At 36.2% G+C, this 20,559-nt stretch overlaps 1 protein-coding gene across 6 annotated transcripts in view; it reads left to right on the top strand.

Moving 5' to 3' along the window:
* Positions 1 to 20,559, top strand: part of TANC2 (tetratricopeptide repeat, ankyrin repeat and coiled-coil containing 2) — a 343,732-nt gene that overhangs the window by 149,673 nt on the left and 173,500 nt on the right. For 4 of the 6 annotated variants that reach the window (XM_087917322.1, XM_087917323.1, XM_026717339.2 and 1 more), the window contains one exon: positions 7,139 to 7,321. In XM_087917322.1, the coding sequence (XP_087773448.1) occupies positions 7,139 to 7,321 (183 nt within the window). The remainder of the gene's footprint in view (positions 1 to 7,138; positions 7,322 to 20,559) is intronic. The other 2 variants (XM_087917326.1, XM_087917324.1) reach the window with 1 other exon arrangement.

The raw sequence follows: 20,559 nt of genomic DNA, 5'->3' as shown, positions 1-20,559 counted from the left end.
AGAACAGGTCAAACCACTATGGCCCTGGCAGGGCAGGATTGGAGGGAGAGAAGTGATAGAGTGCTGTGGCATCCCTGCGATTGGTTTTAAGGACAAATGACCAAGGGCATACTACAGTGTCTGTAACTTCGAAATGATGTTGTAAGTAACTTTTGGAGGGGGGTTTGTCATAACTTTGAATGGCTGTAACTTCTCAAGGACCAGCTAAATCTTTCCAAGGATTTGTCTTTATTGCTTTGGAGGATCATGTTGGTCTCTCAACTATGTTTATACCCTACTCATGTGAATTTAAATACTATAAAGTAAATTTATTAGTTCCTTCTCGGAAATAGCTTGGATTAACCTTTTGGCATTTCACTGGAAACTTCCAATTTCAGAGAAAATACATCAAGTCTTCCAATGCTCCTTTCAGGTCTTTGAATGCCTCTATGTCCCTTGTTCTCTTTTGATATCTAGATGCAGATAATTCTTTGGAAGCAGCTGAGAATGTCCTTGCATATCTCTTCCTGTACCAATTTCATTTCTAATGTGCACACAACCAGTCCACTTGGCTGGCATTTTCTGTTCCTAAAGATATCTATAGACTTTCTGGATAGGAAGGTAGGACTCAAGTATCAATGCCATCTCTTTCCTTTCTTCAGTTTCCTAACAAATTTGTAGATGGGCAGAAAACTGACTCTGAAATAGAAATTGCTTAGTTTTGTCCTTTTCCAAATTCTGTAGCCAATTTGGCTCTTGTCGTGCCGATGATGATGATGATTTCAGTGCCTTGATCTTTCTGGTATTGCTGTTGTGATAATTTTTAGCGACTGAGTGAAAAAATTTAAATGCACATCTCCTGTATGTGTGCAGTGATGGTAAAGTTTATTGTCTAAATACAATACCAGTGTGTGGGAAAAATTATGCAACAGTTTTACACACACACAAACACACACACACACACACACAATTTCCAATGGTGGAATGAAAATTTTGCAACTGCAAAATTCTACTTCTTTTGTAGTAGAATCAATTTCATTTTTAAAATATTTCATAGGTTCACAAGCTAAAAGCATAAATATAAACTATGCATAGTATGAAAATCCATTTTGAATGTGACAAAGAGTCAAACCAGATCTGTGCATTGCGGATTCCTTACTTGTAATTGTGAGTTTTGGCAATAGATATAAGCCTAATCTTTTGTCAACATAGCAATATTTGTGCAATAATAGCACAAATTATATTTCTCCTTTTGGAAATATTTATTAATAAATTCTTTAACCAGAATCCAAGTATTTAAGAATTTGCTATATAGTATCCTACTTAGACACTGAATTAATATTGCCTGATATATTATAACCACATAAAATTTGAAATTGTTATGACAGATCTTCACACTAGAAAATTTCCATGGCTAAACAGTGATCCCAATTGTTTCATTTGATTATCCCAGTTTTCCACACTGATCTAAGAGCCACAACGAACTATTTTCAGCATATTGTGCTCATTTAAAAAAAAAAAAATGGCCCAGCCAACCTCAAGGCCTTCAGGGTGCTTAGATCTAGCCTGCGGGCCCATCCTGGAAATAGCGAAGGAGCAGCCTGCCAGTGAAAATGGAGCTCGGGAGGGCCGTATGCAGCCCTCCCAACCTCCATTTTCGGCTCCTGCAGCCCTCTGCCAGTGAAAATTGAGTTCGGAAGGGTTGTGTGTGGCCCTCCCAAACACTGTTTTTGCTGGCAGAGCACTCAGGTCACCATAGATGCCCCCAACAAAAATGATGTCGAGCTGGTTATGTCCACTCTAGCCATGCCTCCTAGCCCCCGAGGTGAAACATAACCCTGATATAGCCCTCAATGAAATCGAGTTTTACACCCCTGATCCAGAACTATTGGCATTTCATCAGAGAAGCTCTGATATTTTCCTTCTATTTCTCCATCTTTTATCGCATCTTTTATCAAAGCCTAGATTTCTCTGATGATGCAGATGGCAGAACTTGAGAGGAGACCTATGACTAATTTATACTCTACTACAATGCATTAACTTATTTTTTCAGGCATGAAAGATGTTTAGTTTTGGGTCCTTCTGTGTCATCTTGCTCTGATATGATATGATGTTATGATGCAGTAGAGAACCAATGATTATTACTGGCATGATGCAGCAGATTACCAACATGAAGATTACTCTTGGTTGCATCATTGATTCCGTTGCTCCCATTGGTTATCCAAATCTCCATCTAATCCTTCATAACAGGATTACAGTTGGCTTTTTCAATTTACAACTTTTTCAGAACAGTTTATTTATTATCCTTTCTCTCCCATCAGAGTGACCTACTTCATGGAATGAATACTGTTGTGTGATATTGCAATCCAGCCTAGTGGAAACAGTATTATTATTGCTGCCATGCTCATTTAGTGCCCATTTAGTGCCCATTTAGTGCCATTATCTTCTCTAGAAGGACTGAAGCTAATAAAATTGTTATCTCTGATCCTCAGAGAAGAGAAAGAAATAGCAGAAATTTTAAAGTAAAGAAACCATGTAACTGTTGACTCAAAAAGACAGGAGGAATAAACCTAGCATTCAAACCTTGGGACTACCAAATATAAAGAAATGGTTCTTGTGTGTTGGTGTTCACAACATGTTGATTTGCATGATGTCAGAGTGTTTGCAGACTGACTACTAAAGTGAGACAACCCAGGAGCAAAACAGGACACAGAGGATTTGTCTTTTAACAATGGTTTATGTACAAGTCTGCTATATACATACATATACGTGTTAGGCAAATACCTGGCAATCAATCGGTCTTCATTACCCTGGAGATAGAACACAAGGAGGGGAGGGAGGGAGGGAGGGAGAGGGAGAGAGAGAGAGAGAGAGAGGGAGGCCCTCTCATGGCCACCTTTATATATACAGCTTCTTAAAGTGGCAATAGCCTGCTGACTCATTCTCATTGCATCAACATTTACAGCAGCCTTACAACAGCTGGTCAGCTATTAAATCTCCAATACCTTAACACATTTTATTTGTTCTGGGTGTAATTTGTATCTTCAGTTCCTTTCAGCTCTGTGTCCCATTGGTTGTTGTCTTAATCTTTATTATAGTGTCAAGGATACTTTCTAATTGTATACAGGTGATCCTCAATTTATAACTATAATTGAGGCCAGAATTACAGTTGTGTATGTTATGCTGGTCATTAAGAAGGTCACCATAACATTGAATGGTTGCTAAGCAGTAGCACTCCTGCCTGTCTTCATGGTATTAGAGTATAACTCCACTTAGACAAATTTGGTACCTCTAGAATGGAGAAACTATTCCTATTTAACAGTCTACTTTGCTGTATGTTTGGTCATTTGACTGTACCTTGAAAAGTAATATCCTTTTTGATCATCCAGTAATCAAATAGGAGTGCAGTGGCTCAATGCTTAAAATGCTGATCTTATTTTGAGAGCTGTCAGCCCAGGTTCAAAGCCTGAATGCCTCACAACCAGGTGAGCTTCCATTCCTGCCAACCCAGAAGTTCTTTTTTTTTTTGAAAAAGTTTTTAATTTTTTTAATTTTTACATATCTTTTCATGTGAGCAACATGTTTCCAGATTGTAACACTTGTACATAGTCATACTTTCATTTCCATTAATCTTATATAATATTATTTCATATTATTATCCATTTCACTCATCTTTAAATAAATTCGCATTTCATGTTTCAGTTCATTAATTCAATATCAATATCATTTCATCCACACATAGGTTTTCAATTCTTTATCCCTTATTATTTCCATTTTCAGCTTACCACCTATTTTATTTTTACACATCATTATTATCCTTAATTTTCTCTAAGCCAATATATAATAAGCAATCTAAAAAAAGTAAAAATAGAATAAAGCCATATATTTAGGATCCACATGCTATTTTTCATTCCCCTACTTTAATCCTAATAAAATATTCTCATTATACACTTCTAATATCCATTAAATAATCAACTGTATATTTTAAAATGTATATGTTTTAAAGTACCCCCTTCAGTAAATCACTAAAATAACATCTTAATATGTCTCATTTTATCTTCACCTTAGTTATAATCATTAATAATAATATTGTTTAATTCTTTTCCATTCCCGTTTTAGTTCTCCAAAAAAGGGTTCATAACAGCATAATTCATATACCGTTCATATTCATATATATATAGTTATACATTCCTAAAATATTTCCCAGCAAGTTTTAAACTAAATACCAATATACATTCCATGTGGTATCCCCCTTATAGAATCTCTAACCCTTATCTCTAAAATTTTCGGCTTTATTATTTCTTTTAATTTTAGCCAGCTTTCCATTTTCTAAATTTCCCCGGTCTTTCTTCTTTTTTCCTTCTAGTATTTCACCCATCTTCCCCACCTTTCTTGTTCTCTTCTTTGAAGTTTCTTATTGTAGAATTTCTTCTTCTTCTGTTTAATCCTGGGAGCATTTTCTCTTTTATTTATTAACTCTGTCATCAATGTCATAGTTTTAATTTCTTTAATGTCTTTCGGCAATTTCTCTTGTTCTCCATGTTCATCTGAGTCACTTTCCTCTTCCTTTTAACTCCTCCTCTTCTTCTATGAACTGCATCGCCATTATTTTCTTTGCCAGTGTGTCCAATAATTTCCTTCTTTCTTTCAGCATTCCTCTTACAATTTTCAATTCCAACTTAAAGTCTTTGCTTATTTCTTCCATTTTTTTTAATCAGTTATTAAAATTCAAAATCTTTTGTTGCAATCTTCGCTAAAAGTCTCCTTTTGTCTTTGTTTCCCTTATTGATCCTTCTGTCTCTTAATCACAGTCAACACCCAACAGTCCCAGGAAATTTCATTCGTATATCCTTTTAGTACAATTTCTCCCCTTTTAAAATTTTTTCCAGGGTTCTTGTTATTTTATTAGTCTTTTATCTCATAACAATAATGAGACCAGTAATTTTCCATGAAATTCTGTAGGAAAAAATTCTTTAACCATTAGATGGTGCTCTGTATCACTTTCCACTTTTCAAAGTCCTTTTCTTTTCTCTTTTCAATTATAATAACGTTAATTTCCAACCATTTCCACTATTAGCTTTTTTAAAAAATAGTCAATTCCAGGCAAGTCCAGCATTTTATCCAATGCCTAATTAATGCCAAATTATATATATATTATTCCAGATTTAGTCTCTAATTCTGATGTAGTTTTTTATTCTCCAATTTTGTTTACCTTATATTTTCCATTTATTTTCCGTTTGCTGCTGTGATACTTTTAAGCGAGGGCTCTTTCTCTCTGCTTCTCGGGGTTGTTAAGAAGGAATTAAGTTATTTTATCTGGTTACAAGTCGCTCACTCCTTCACCGCTCCAGTGCATGCTTAGGTCCTGGTAGCTTTCTGTCTTCAGGGCAGCCATTCATCTGCTGTTTCTCCCTGTCTTCCAGGGGAGTAATGCCTAGCTAGGGAGGAGAGATCCCCTCGACCCAGCTGGTGGTCTCCCCCTCTTCCCCCACCCCTCCAACTTGGGTCAGATGACTCCGGTCCTGGTAGGGACCCCTCCAACAATTGAATTATTGACTCATTGTTTGTAGCTTGCAGTATTTTATTGGGGTAATCATAATAATTGATAACTGTTTTTGGTTTCAGTAGTGCAGTTAGTTCTTGGCTAATGATCATTCATTTAAAATTACAGCAGCACTGAAAAAATGGTAGTTACAGCTATTGCAACTTCCCTATGGTCATGTAATCAAAATTTGGGTGCTTGGCAGTTTGCCCATGTTTACAAGTAGAGAATGTCCTTCAAACCCACCCATCCCAATTTTCCCCATTTCTGCCCTTTCCCCCTTGGTGTACTCTGCCACCCTATGCTTCTATACCCTTCCTCCTGCACTCTATTACCTGGCTGCCCTGTCCTCTGCCCTAGACTTCCACTGCCCCCCTGCACTCTGCCCTGTATCTGTGGTGTCAGCTGACAGAGGAAGAAGATGGTGAAGGTGAGCAGGAACTTGTGTGAGACAGTGGGAGTGGCAGAGTTTAGGACGATGGCGACAGCAGTGGTGGCAGAATATAGGTGGCAGGATCAGTGGAGCATAGGGCTGCAGGGGTGGGGGAGTGCAAAGTAGTCAAAAGGGCAGAGATGGGAAACATGGTGGATGGGGGAAATTCAAATGGAGGTGAGCAGGGCAGAACAGGAGAAGCGTGAGGTCCTTGGCAAACAGTGGTGCAGTCTTGGCCTAATGAAAACAACCAGGGTTACCAAAAGCGCCATAGCAAAGAGGTGCAATCACACTATGTTTTACATGATGACCGTATCTCTTAGTGATTGAAATTCTAGTCCCAGTTAGAGTTGTTGAGAAGTACCTGTGTCATTGTTGCATTTGCTGGTATTACAGACTTAAGATTTTGAAAATAATCAGGACATGTTTATTTTGTTCTTTTTAAACCTGGTGAGCTTTGATATTTCTCAAGGACAAAGCACTATTTAGGTTTTTTTTTTTCTTCCCTTGAATGCAGTTTCAGAGTTTCATTGGCATCCCTTTACTATACTGGTATTTTCTTGAAATTAATTTTGTGGAGTAAAATTTTCTTCTTTTCACTATATCAAAGGCTGAGTAATTCAGCCACACTGCATTTTGCAAAAACAGGTTAAGAATCAGTTATCCCACAGTGGTTTTTCTATTGATCAAACCACCATTAGAGTGTAACAACCTCTTGTTTCCCTGAATAGAGTTTGAAACAGTGTCATTTGTGGTGATAATTGAAACTGAAAGATAAGGTAGGAGTTTCATTCACATATAATGCTATGAGATGAGAAGGGAAGCTGTCAAAAAGAATTGTTCTGGAGTATTTTGAATTTGTTATTCTGTAGTTACAGATCCCATATATGTTTTATGTATATGATAAACACTTGAAGAACTATGGTACAGTTACAAGAAAATAGGGAATTCCTTTTATACTGAACACAGGAGTGTCCTAAAGGAAACAATAATTAAACTTGATTTCTTATACTATATAATTCAATTGAGAGTTAAAGCTTTGTTCGTGGAATTAGTAAGATTTCTTAATAGATTGAGAAAGAAGTTAGCTTAATGTTTTCCCTAATTTAATTTAAAGTATAAAGTCCCATAGATGTTGCCTGTATATTATTATATTAATAACACTTTGAAATTATTTGTTTTAGGTGGCAGTTGTGCAGAGAACGATTGTGCTTTTGAACCAGAGTATGCTATCCCAACACTCACAGTGCCTGAAGGTATGCAGCACATTCGAATTATGGAAGGCATGTCCCGCTCTCTCCCATCTTCCCCATTACTAACACATCAGTCTATCAGTGTTCGACTCCAGCCTATGAAGAAATTGACTGGTAAGGAACTTAAAATAATAAATCCAATTTGTTAAATAAAGATTCTCATCCGCAATTCCCTCCTCCCAAAACTGCACTGATGATTGCCTGACTTCTGTAGCTTACATTAACTAGAGTTGCATTGTATTTGTCCTGTATCTGTTTTACTTTTGTCAATAAAATAGCTATTACGTTTTTCTGAATGCCAGTCAGTGAATGATTGTGATTCTGATTTGATATGTATGACCCAGTGATATCAGTTTTGCCTAACTTATTTCTTCCTACAGTAATAGGTAAGACCTGAGGGAACAGCTGTATTCATGATTCTAAACTCAGATATAAACATCAACTTGCTATCTTTGTGACTTGAATGTTCATATATGAAGGGATGGAATGGGGATCCCAAGTCCCTTTACTACAATGAAATTTTCAGGGGTGTTGCTGGAATTTTCCCAGCTTATTCTTTGGAGTGACATCTTGTATTTGGAAATCAGAATTTTAGAATATCCATAGTAACCATTGTGCTATTCCAATTTAGATGTAGTACCAGTCATTTAGCAGGGCGTAAAGTAATTCTAAATAACAAATATAATTTTGAGTAAATTTAATAAACAAGGGCTAGGGCTTAGTAGAACGGATTGGAATATACCATACTATCATAGGGAATAGCATATAACAATGAGACCCAACCTTTTTTCCCCATAGATAGTCATAAACCTTCATATAATAATGGTCTGGAATTATGATGGCCTTGGAAAGGGTGCTTTATACCCCTTAAAGCACTTCTGGACATCACAAAAATATCTTGCAGTCATATGATCATGATTTGGGTACTTGCAACCTGTTCGCACTTATGACTAGTTGCTAAGTGTCCTGTGATCATGTGATCACAGTTTGCAATCTTGTCTGCTGGCTTTTCCAGAAACTCAATGGTGAAGTGATCAGGGAAGGTTGCTAGTTGCTTCCACCTATAAAGAAAGCTGGTTGAAAGAGCTGGCTGCTGAAACTCCACCAAATGAGTTCCCTTCCATTCATGACAGGAAGCTAAACTCCTTTGGCTAGTAGCTCTTTCATCCAGGTCCTAGAGATGAGGGGGAAACCAAAGTACTAGCAGAGATGCAATGTGGGAAGGTGAAGGACATAGAGTGTCTCAGGTAGGTGGAGGAGCCAGCGCAGGCCACATTTATTTTGAGTGTCTCTTTGCTCAGGAACTGAAGATCCTGCTTGGATTTTTGCAGAGAGAACTTTTAGCTCCTGAGTAGAGCCTACCGGATTGGATTGGAGGGATATTTGCCTGATATTTAAACACTTTCTAAACAAAAACAAACAAAAAAAGAATAGATAAATAGAGCTTCCCTATCTCGTTTGCTCCCTTATCCAATTACCTCATGCCCCTGCCCATTTCATCAGGATTTGTAACTCATTTCCATTTTTTTCTAGTGTACGCATCCCTTCCTGCTATCCTATTTTTATTGTTCTGTAGTTTTTGTTTTTGTTTTGTTTCTATCCTGGAAGAGTTTTTACCTGTGTCAATGAAATAATGGCTTATATAATCAGATGAGGATTAAGTAAATAAGTTATCTAGTTTTACAGAAAATTGATTTAATCAATGCTGAATATTAATTCAGTTAATTTAATTTTTTCCCTTCTGCGCTTGGCCTTTTTCTGGAGTTTGGCTTCTGGCAAGTGCATGCACACATAGATAAAGGCATAAAATGCATATTTATTGGGCAATTGGAATGAAGAGTAAAGGTTTTTATTACACTGAGGTTAGAAATCTTATTTTGAAAATATGGGGAGAGTCAATGCAGCACTAGATTTTTCTTATATTTCTTTCTCTCTATTTTTCCCAGTGAGTAGCAGGATAGGGTGATATGGGATCATATTTATTTCAAGAGCATTGTCCTTTCTTATATATCTTATAATCTATCTTAGATTGTACCTCTAAGGAAGCCAACATACGATAAATGTATTTATAAGCTATATATACAAATCCAAGAAAGTTGTTCAAATTTAAAATCTGATTGAGGGTGATACTTTCAATGGAAATAAACACATTACTTAATTTAGATAAACAGATGTATTTCTGATAATTGAAAGTCAGATCAGTCAGTGTAGAATTACATATCCCTGAAGGCCCAGGATTGCTGTTTGGGTATTTTCTTCTACTCTATTTTAAATCTACATGGCCAGCTGATATTCCTTTCTACGTGTAGACTCTATTGTGTGCCTGCTTAGTCTCTTGTAATCACATCCTTTCCTGTGAATGCAAATACAAACACTATCTGCTAGTTCATAACAAATCAGCAGGTGAAAAACTGTTGTGTCACCATTGCAATGGAAACTTGGTTAAAGCACTCCATCCCAGATAGTTCTGTTAGCTCTATTAACATTTTGGTTTATTTTCTTCTGAGAGTGGGCATCCAAATGTCATTTTTAATGTGTGAAGCAGCAAGCAATTTATTGCATATAAAATATGTTCCTGCATGAGTAGGTGACTAACAGGTAGGCACACTGAGGAATAAGTTTCTACAACTTTTTATTCCCTCTACCTGAACCACAAATTTCTCCCTTCAGCCCCCTTTGACAGAGACCACAGAGTTGCAGTCTTCCCAGAACGCTTGTTTCTCCATGAATTTCCCCATGCTTAATCTGTTTCCCCACCTTTTGCCCAGTTCCCCTTTTTTCAAGCTAGCTTTTGTTCCTTTTTTATTTCTTAATTTGTATTTCTTGTTTCCTTGCAATCCTTGAAGCATAAGCATAATAAATTGAGGCAAGCTGTTAATTAATTCATCTACTTTATACTAGACTGTGTGGTTAAAATTGTTAACTAAATGTTTGCCTACGCTAACTCGCTTATCTGAATAGCAGACTTTTTTGTTTTCCAGTCCTGAACTTTTTACTGTTAATGTCCCAATATCCTACTGAACTTTTAAACCCACATCTCTCAAAAATTGCTTTCTTTGCAAAAATTACACTATCTCCATCAGTTTCTTACATGCTTTTTGCTGATAGGCATTATGATAAAGTTTAATCTTTGGGTATATACACAGTTCTATCTGTATACAGTAAGACTTATGCAGGAGCCCACCATTCCAAATTACTATATAAGCCTTAGCAATGATTTTAAAAATTGGTGGAATTTTACAGGCTTAAGTTGTTTAACAAGATCTATTATTTCAGAACTCGACAGCACCCAAGTAGGGAGGGTAAATCTTCTTGTATGTATAGATTTGTAAAAGAACCCTCCCGACATCCTCTCTGACCCTCTGCTAATATAAGAGAATGAAAGAGACTTAGTGAGATAGTAAGGATGTACTTGCAGTGTTTGATCTATGTTTACATAATTGCCTATGGGTAGATTCCTGTGACCACTGTAAGAGTTTCATATCCAAGCCTTCCACTTGAAACAGGATCTCTAGTGATCATGTTAAATTTGGCTGTATATGCTTTTCATTTTATTTTCTATTCTTCAGCATTCAACAATGCATATTCTAATGCTAGACATAGATTTACAATGGCCATGACATCAATAAAACCAATCCAAACTTCTTGTGGCACCTTTAATTCCTTGCACATTGATGGTGCTTTTGGCACTTGTGCTTAGGAAGATTATTAGACAATTAATTCAGTAATTAGATGCACCATAAGAAGTAATATTCTAAGAATGCCATATGGTTCATTGTTAGCCATCCCGCTGCAACCACTGGCCATAAATTCTTTGATTTTGAACCTGATCCACCTGAAACTTGCCTAACATCTGGAGAGAATCTGATCCTGATTAATAAAATTCAGATCTCATATTAATATCAATAAGTCCTACATAACTCCACCCCAGTATTCTGATGATGATTCATAAACAGTGGTCCAAGTTTTATCTAACAGAAAAAAACATCATACAGCAATATTAGTAACATAATGTGCTGATGATAATGAAAAATACCTGGAAATTTTTATCATAGCTCCTAAAAATCTGCTAAATTTTGTTTGATCCTTACAAGAGTAAAAAATAATAATTGAAAAAGATACAACATCCATTGTCAGAGATCAATGTTGATTTCAATATTACACCATAATTATTTGGGCTAGAATCCATGGTTATTCATATTTCCATATATTCCAAATACTGGGGATATAGATAAGAAGAACCTATGCATGTTTAATTTGTAATGCTCAAGTCCAGAATTAATAACAATTGTGATGATTTCAGTCAGTGCAGTAATTATAAATCCAAACAATATGAGTTCAATTTCCTAAATTACATCTCTGATTGTTTCAAAGATTTCTTAGATTAATGCCAAAACCCAACAGTAGAGCCTATACAAAAAAGCATGGTTCATACAAAGTTTCCTTAATCAAGTTTAAAGTAAAAAAAAAGTTTAGGGTGCAAAATGTTGGAAGATGAATAAGCAAAAGTTGTGTCTTCATTTATGAATTCCTAATGTGACTATATTAAATATTTAAACTTCATTGTTCACCTTTTTCACAAGTTTGCAGCCTCTTCTTGACTCTTCTTCTATATTGGATATACTACAAATATCCCTACAGATTGTATTAATTGCCAATTTCATCTCATTCTGAGATTTTGTTTTCCTGACTTCATCTGGTAGGAGATTGAATTACAACTTTGTATGCTGTTTTAGTTGTAGCTCTTGTTTCCATTTTTGATATGTTTCCTTTTTATTACTGTATTTATCGGCGTATAACACGCACAGGCGTATAACACGCATTCCCTTTAAGAGGGAAATTTCAGGAAAAAAATAAGAGGATTCCGCTCCCTGGACATCGGCGTATAACACGCATACATCATTTGCCCCCTATTTTCAGGGGGAAAAAGTGTGTGTTATACGCCGATAAATACGGTATTTAGCTCCTCAGTTAGCTTGCTATTCTGAATAAATTTTTAAAGCTTTTAATGTGGTCATAAGGATAGATTCTGTGTTTGCACATCTTCTTTTTCAGGATCTCCCACCCTTCTTGTGCTTGCTGTTTACCCTTCATGATTCCGTGCCATTGTATACTGTCTGCCTTTTGTCTTTGTTCATAAGAGCCAAGGTGGCACAGTGGTTAGAATGCAGTACTACAGGCTATTTCTGCTGAATGCCAGCTGCCTGCAATTTGGCAGTTTGAATCTCACCAGGCTCAAGGTTGATTCAGCCTTCCATCCTTCTAAGATTGGTAAAATGAAGAACCAGATTGTTAGGCAATATGCTGACTCTGTAAACCGCTTGGAAAACACTGTACATACATACATACATACATACATACATACATACATGTCTAAGTGCTATTGCTATTAAAATCTGTCCAAGTCCAAGGTATACAACTGAACTTCTCTGTGTTAACTCTCCCCTAGTTATCATGAACTCCAACATGGTCACTTAGAAAAGTGAAAAAAAGGCTTGTTAAGATGGAAGAAACTGCAATTGTCAATGCTGTGAAGAATTTCTGTGATAAAATGAATGTTTAGCTTATACTGTTTTTGTTTCAAAAGCCATGTAAAGGATTTTTAAAATTAATATATAATTGAGAGTGAGGGTTGTTTTTTTTTAAATGAATGGACAAAGAGTTGGAAAAAACTCACGGAGCTTGATTTTTGTACATGATAATTGCAGCAAGATTATTGTATACAAAAAGATGAAAAGATTCAGCACAAACCACAATGAAAGAATGGTTAGTAAAGATGATGGAACTTGCTAAAATGGCTAAATTGACTTCTGGTGCAAAATACTGTAAGATTTAAATGACTTCTGAGTGCTTTAAGCTTAGAATCAAGCTTTGTTCTGAATATGGGATAAACTGGGATATTTTATTCCATGCTGTTTTTAGTGCTCTAGTTTATTTTTTTGTTATTCTTCTAACATGAATATTTGAAAAAAAAAAAAGCTGATAAAAAGTAGACACCCATTCCATCCCTGGTGCCATTATTTATAGTTAATTGAGAGGAGGTGTGGGTTAGTGATGCAGGTGGATATGTTAAGCATATATTACTGTCTACTCATGAAGTAAATTTAATATTACTTTTCCGTTGTTTTATAATAGAGAAGAATAGAGGAGTTTATGGATTGTCATTAGGTATTTTTTGTATGTTGTATTTTCATTTTCAAGCAGTTAGCCAAATATAATAATATGCAATTTGAATGTGTGTTATACATATGATTATCACATTACAATTTCAGATTTCAGATTTTTCTTTTAAAAAAGACATAGTTTTATTGAGTTCTGAAGGTGATGAAAATGCAAAAATTGGTGTTATGAACCTGTAAATCTTATGAAACCTTAAACATAAGAGCGATTTTGTTACTTATATTATTAATAGGCAGTCTTGAAGTGAAACCATTTCTGTTACTTTTTGTTGAATTCACTTTCTTTGTTGAGTATTTTTATGGCTTCTGTTTGCAAAAAAAAGTGGGGGAAAGAGGTCCTAGTAATTCCTTTTGTTATGGGAATCTATTTATTTTTATTATAAATTGTTCCGTTCATCTTTTTTTGTAAAAAGAGTAATAGAGTAATTTTGCTGACTTTTAAAATGCTTCATAATTGTTTCATACTGACAGATATTTTTACTAAATCATGTATATAGACTGATACTTTTAAAAAGAAATTACTGCTCTTTATTATTTTTCTTAATGAGAACTATAAGTTTATAGATAGTCCTCAATATACTGGTTTAATGTTGGTTCAAAGTTACGATGATATAAAAAAAGTGATTTATAACAGGATAACAGAGTTTTAAAGGACCTTGAAAGTCTTCTAGTCCAGCCCCTGCTCAAGCAGGAATGATCTGTCCTGCAAGTTGTGACCGTTGCATCATATTTATGGTGATATGATTTCTATTGGGACACTTAACAACTGCATTTATGATTATTTGCATCATCCTGTAATCAGAGATCAAGATTTGTAATCTTTTCAGGTGGTTTCCAACAAGAAATGTTAATAAGGGAAGCAGCTGCGTGATTGGCTTAAAAATTATTTGATTTGCTTAGTAACCATAGTAATTCATTTAATGACCACAATAAAAATGGTTGTAAATCAGGTCTGTTTATGTGATAACTTGCTTAACCACAGCATTGCTTAGCCACCCAAATTCTGGTCCTAATTGTAGCTGTAAGTCAAGGATTACCTGTACTTTTCATTCATATACTAAAAAGAATAGAATAGAATAACAGAGTTGGAAGGGACCTTGAGGTCTTCTAGTCCAACTCTCTGCTTAGGTAGGAAACCTTACACCACTTCGGACAAATTGTTATCCAACATCTTTTTAAAAACTTCCAGTGTGGGAGCATTCACAGCTTCTGGAGACAAGTTGTTCCACTGATTAATTGTTCTAATTGTCAGGCAATTTCTCCTCAGATCTAAGTTGCGTCTCTCCTTGATTAGTTTCCACCCATTGCTTCTTATCCTGCCCTCAGGTGCTTTAAAGAATAGCTTGACTCCCACTTCTTTGTGGCAGGCCCTGAGATATTGTAACACTGCTCTCATGTCTCCCCTAGTCCTTTTCATTAGATCCCGTTCCTGCAACCATTATTCATATGTTTTAGCCTCCAGTCCCCTAATCATCTTTGTTGCTCTTCTCTGCACTCTTTCTAGAGTCTCAACATTTTTTTTACATCATGGTGACCAAAACTGAATGCAGTATTCCAAGTGTGGCCTTACCAAGGCATTATAAGGTGATATTAATAGTTCATGTGATCTTGATTCTATCCCCCTGTTTATGCAGTCTAGGACTGTGTTGACTTTTTTGGCAGCTGCTGCACACTGCTGGCTCATATTTAAATGGTGTCCACTAGGACTCCGAGATTCCTTCCAGAGTTCACTACTATTGAGCAAAGAACCACATATACTGAACCTATGCATTTGATTTTTCTTGCCTAAATGTAGAACCTTACCTTTTTCATCATTGAACTTTATTTTGTTAGATAGAGCCCAATGTTCAAGTCTGTCAAGATCCTTCTGTATCTTAAACCTATCTTCTGGAGTGTTGCCTATACCTACCAGCTTGTTGTTGTCTGCAAATTTGATGAGTTCCCCATCTATCCCCTTGTCCAAGTCATTGATGAAGATGTTGAAGAATACTGGGCCTAAAACAGAGCCTTGGGGTACTCCACTGCATATTTCCCTCCATTGCAGTTCCATTTGCTAGTCAGATAACTAAGGTATGTAGGAAGCACATCACCATAGTAATGTCAACTCCTCTGACATCAACTGGGAGACAAACTCTGCACCAGGTGGAAGATCCAACAGGTTCATACAAACCTAGCAGACAACTTTGTTTCCCAAAAAGTAAGAAAGGGAACAAGGGGATCAGCCATATTGGACTTAATTCTCACTAACAGAGATGAAATGATAGAAGGTGTCGGAGCTACAGGAACCTTGGGGGCAAGTAATCACACAATACTGGAATTCAACATTATGCAAGCACAAGTAGTAGAACAAAGTCAAACTAGAGTGTTAAGAGAGCTAATTTCAATAAACTTAGAGCTTGGGAAGGATTCCATGGATGAGAATCCTCAAGGGGAAAACAACTCAAGAAGCTTGGGAAATTTTGAAAAGTGAGATGATAAAAGCCCAGTCTAGCACAATACCAATGAAAAAGAAAAATAACAGCACTCAAAAGAAACCAGCATGGTTGCATAAAGAACTCTCTGATAAATTGAAAGATAAAAAGGACAAGTATAACAAGTGGAAAGTGGGGCAAATAGCTAAGGCAGAATATCAGCAAATAGCCCAAGTTTGTAAAGATGAAGTGAGGAAAGCTAAAGCTCGCAATGAACAAAGGCAACAAAAGTGAAAAATAACAAAAAAAGCTGCTTCCAACATGTTAAAAACAAGAAAAAATTCAAGGAAACAATTGGTCCATTGCTGGGAGAAAGTGGCAAAAAGGTGACAAGCAACAGGGAGAAAGCAGAAGTACTTATCTCATGTTTTGCATCTCTCTTTCTTTACACAAAGGGAAAAAAACAGTCTAACATATCAAAAACAACACCACAAAAAAAAAAGATTAGGAATACAAGTTAAAATAGGGAAGAAAATAGTAAGTGAACACCTGTCTATATATAATATCTATATCTATATATCATATTTTCTTTTGCTTAGCAATTTGAGTTTGATTAATTTAAGATTGTATTTAACTTTACAGAAAAATGATATGTAAATATCAACATTAATCAAATCCAAGTGAATTTTATTGGTCATGAGATTATTAATTTTAAAATCCATGTGGTTATAAAGACTTCCTGTGGGAAAGTTCATCATCATCTTCATTGTCCATCCACTGCAGGATGAAGGCCTCTTCCACATGTTTCCAACCAATACAGTCTTGAACTTTCTTTTGCCAATTGGGCCCACATACTTAATATTATTGTCAGTCCATCTTGTTTTAGGTCTCTTTTGTGGATGCTTTTTATCAAGTGGGATCCATTCTATGACTGTCTTGGTCCACCTGACATCAGTTCTTCTTGCTATGTGACCAGCCCATTTCCATTTCAATTCTTTTGCTCTCTTGATGACATTGTCATCATACTCTCTAATCCAGGGGTGTCAAAACTCAATCGTATCATGGGCCGGATTTTGACATTTTGCAATGTTTTTTGCCTTTGTGAAGCCAGGTGGGTGTGGCCTATGTGGGCCTTAACTGGCCTTCAGGCCGTCAGTTTGACAGGCCTGCTCTAATCCATGTATAGGTTTCTGTGTCTTGTCTTGTAATGTTGGACATGTATTTTTCTATGCCTCTTTGTGTCACTGAGTTTTTATATCAATTGTGAAGTTAGTGTCCATGTTTCACTGGCATACGTTATAACATAGCACACACAGATCAAAAACTTTTCTCTTTAGGAATAGGAGGAGATTGTTCTTGAAAATTATGCTTAGCTTGCCAAATACCTGCCAACCACATTTAACACACCATTAAATTTCCTTTATTGTATCACCTTTTACTGAGACCCAATAAAAGTATTGGTATATGTAGTGGTCTACTATGTCTAGTTCTTCTCCAGATATATATATTTTTTCCTTTGGTGAATTTATTAACCTGGCTCTTTTTCAGGTTTATTTTTTAAGCCAAATGGTTCTCCTGCTTTGTGCAGCTGTTCTATGTGTCTTTGCAGTTCTTCTGGGTCTTGTGAGAAGAGAATAACATCATCTGCAAATTTTAAATAGGCACCATTGATTTTTTGGGAAGGAAGAAAAAGCGTTACTGCTATTAGCCATGCTAGCACCCACCACACTCGTGAATTTTTTGAAGCCTAGAATTCTATTAAAGGAGCAATTAACAAACATATTGATCTAGATCGGGGTGTCAAACTCAGGGCCTGGGGGCCCAGATTTGACCTGTGAGATGCTTAGATCTGGCCTGCAGGGCTGCCCTGAAAACATTGACTGACCGACCTGCAGTGTTTCTGCCAGCGAAAATGGAGTTTAGCTCCATTTTCGCTGGCAGAGGATTGCAGGAGGCCATTGCAGCCAAAAACGGAGCTTGGGAGCCTGTTTTCACTGGCAGAGCGCCTGGCCCACCATAGGCACCCCCAACATGAGTGATGTCAAGCTGGCCACACCCAGCCTAGCACCACGAAATCAAACACAATTCTGATGTGGCCCTCAATGAAATCGAGTTTGACACCCCTGATTGAAATCCAACATATGAATATATAAGAAACCATTCAAACAACCAATCAACAAGAGAACCAATCAGCTGCTCAGAATTTAAATATAGTCTAAATGAACAACCAATCAAACAACCAACTGATTACACTGGAACAGAAGACATTTATAAGCTAAGGAGAATAGGACAAGAAAACCCTGCTGATAATGATACCTAGTCTGGTAATGAAACATTCAGAAACCAAATTGAAACAAGCTTGGAGAGCAAACCACTGTCAAAATCTAAAATCCAAGCTACAAATATTTTCTATTGTTTCAAAGTTATATGAGCGTAAACTGCTTAAACATGCCCATCGTTGAAAGACCTTTGCAATCAGACAGCCGTTGGTTGACCTGTGGACAACTACACTTCCTCCATGAGTGCCTCTGAAAGAAAACAGTGCCAAAAAGCATATGCTACAGACCTCCAATTAACCACCCGCAAGCATGGAAACTAGCCTGCAAAAATGAGTATAAAATGCTTCAGTTCATGATTACTGATGCACACAGTTGTGCTACTTTGTCTGATATATTTTCAAATTTTACTACAGAGTCTTTCAGGTTTTAGTTGATTAGAAAACCCTGTTTATATTGTCCATCTTCACGTTCACTAGTGCAGAATAAGTGCCCAGTCCTGTCAAGTTCAACTAAAATTTGACCTTCTCATTTAACGATGTTATAGTACAAATGAAGATTTATTAGATAGAATTGTTTTGTAGCAGAATTGGTTGTTTTCTAATAATAATAAAAATCTTATTTGAGTTTTGTAGTATATATTTATAAAATTGTCATTTAATTCCTGTATTTATGACTTCTTACTGCAGCTATATTTTCATTCTCTTCCCCCACCCGCCCATTTTTATTCCACTTGTACTAAGAGATGTTGATTGCAATAAAGTCAGACAGAATCTAAAGTTCCTGTGCATGAATACAGAACAAACCTATTGGTTTCCCCAGCCTTCTCCCCATGGTCCATCCATGTTTTGCTAATCCTGCATCGTTTGGGAAACATTGAGGTGTTTGGGCTGGTGAAATTCTAATCTCAGGACAAACTGCCTTGAAGATGCTAGCATGAGCTGGATTCCAAACTGCTCTGTTTTTCCTCAGCTGTCAGTTCCTTCTCCCAATTTCCCATCATAAAGAAATACAGCCTTATTGCCCATTTGTCATCCCACCTTCCCCAATTGATGGCAGAATGCCAGCAAGAAACCAAGCTGAAGACGGTGGGTCTGACAATTATAAGTAACTCAAGGTGGCAAACATACATAAATGTTCTTCCTTGTTCTATTTTCCTTATAATCACAACCTTGTCAGGTTAGTTGGGCTGAGAGAGATTGATTAGTCCAAATCACCCAGCCAGTTTTCACGCCTAAAATGGGACTAGAACTCACAGTGTCCTGATTTCTAGCTTGAAGCTTTAACCACTAGACCAAACAGATTCCCATTATAAACATTCCTGTTCTGTCAAAGTGCATATATAGTTTTGTTATTATGTATCTCAATGTATCTCAAACTATTTACATTTTTATTATATATTGTGTTCCAATATGTGCACAGAGGTATATTTAGTATATTTTAATTGTAGAGAGAGGCATCTGAAGCTGTTAATTGATAATTTTATCAGATTCTAGGCTCTTCATGCTAAAATTGGAATGGAAGGTGGTTTCAGTGATTGACCAAAAATGTTGGTTAAAAAGTCCTGAAAACAAAAGCAGTTTTTCTTTAAGCTTACTAGGATCAGATTACATTGCTTTGGCTAACTGAGTCAAAGTATCAAAATTAGGGATATCAAAATCCCTAAGGTAGGTTAGGTATATTCTACACCTTGCAAGAAAGATAAACCCATAATGCTGGGTTTTATGAAAAGACTGCAGGATATATTAGTTGTCCTTGTCAAATTTGGAATGTAGCCAATTTCTTTGCCAAGCAACCTAGAATCCTCAAAGGATTGCTGGGGGTGGAAATGGAGAGAGGCATAAAACACAAAAATAGTTTGCTGTGGGTGGAAAATGCTAGATGAATATATAAGATGTGTGATTTTGAAGAAACTGTGAAATAAACTGCATCATAGCATAAAGATATAAGGATAAATCTGTAATTGTTAGCTCTGTATCCTCACCTTTAAGGACAAAAACATTTGTGCCTTTTTCTGAGATGATTTTCTAAGACTGGCTGGAAATAATGGAATTGATGTCAGAATCTGAAAAGAAAAACATGCTGGAAAAACACAATCATTTTAAAATATGGATTATTCTGTAGACAAGTACAATATTTTCTTCAACAGCTTTTATATAGTCACTCGCAATATTTCTACAGGAAATGTATTGTGTCATCTGCAGTGTTCCTATAGGAAAATTGCTGTGTAAAATGGATATTAAATGAGAAAGCTTATGCTGAGCAACTAAAGTAAATCCTTTGCTTTAACTGGTACAGTTTTTCAAGGCACACAAAAAACTTGAGTAAGGGAGTAAATAGAAATGTACCATGGAAAAATATGAAATACTTCTATATTTATATGTATCATATGAGTCTGATCTGGAATTTCAGGAACTGCTTCTAATTTGAAATGTGCAGTTACATGAAATTCAGAGATAGATTCTCCTGATGTTTCATCTTGTTTG

The sequence above is a fragment of the Pseudonaja textilis genome, chromosome Z, assembly GCF_049901715.1.
Source record: "Pseudonaja textilis isolate UNSWEBS1 chromosome Z, rPseTex1.2, whole genome shotgun sequence".
NCBI classification, from domain to species: Eukaryota; Metazoa; Chordata; class Lepidosauria; order Squamata; family Elapidae; genus Pseudonaja; species Pseudonaja textilis.
This window is presented reverse-complemented; position numbering and strand designations above follow the sequence as displayed.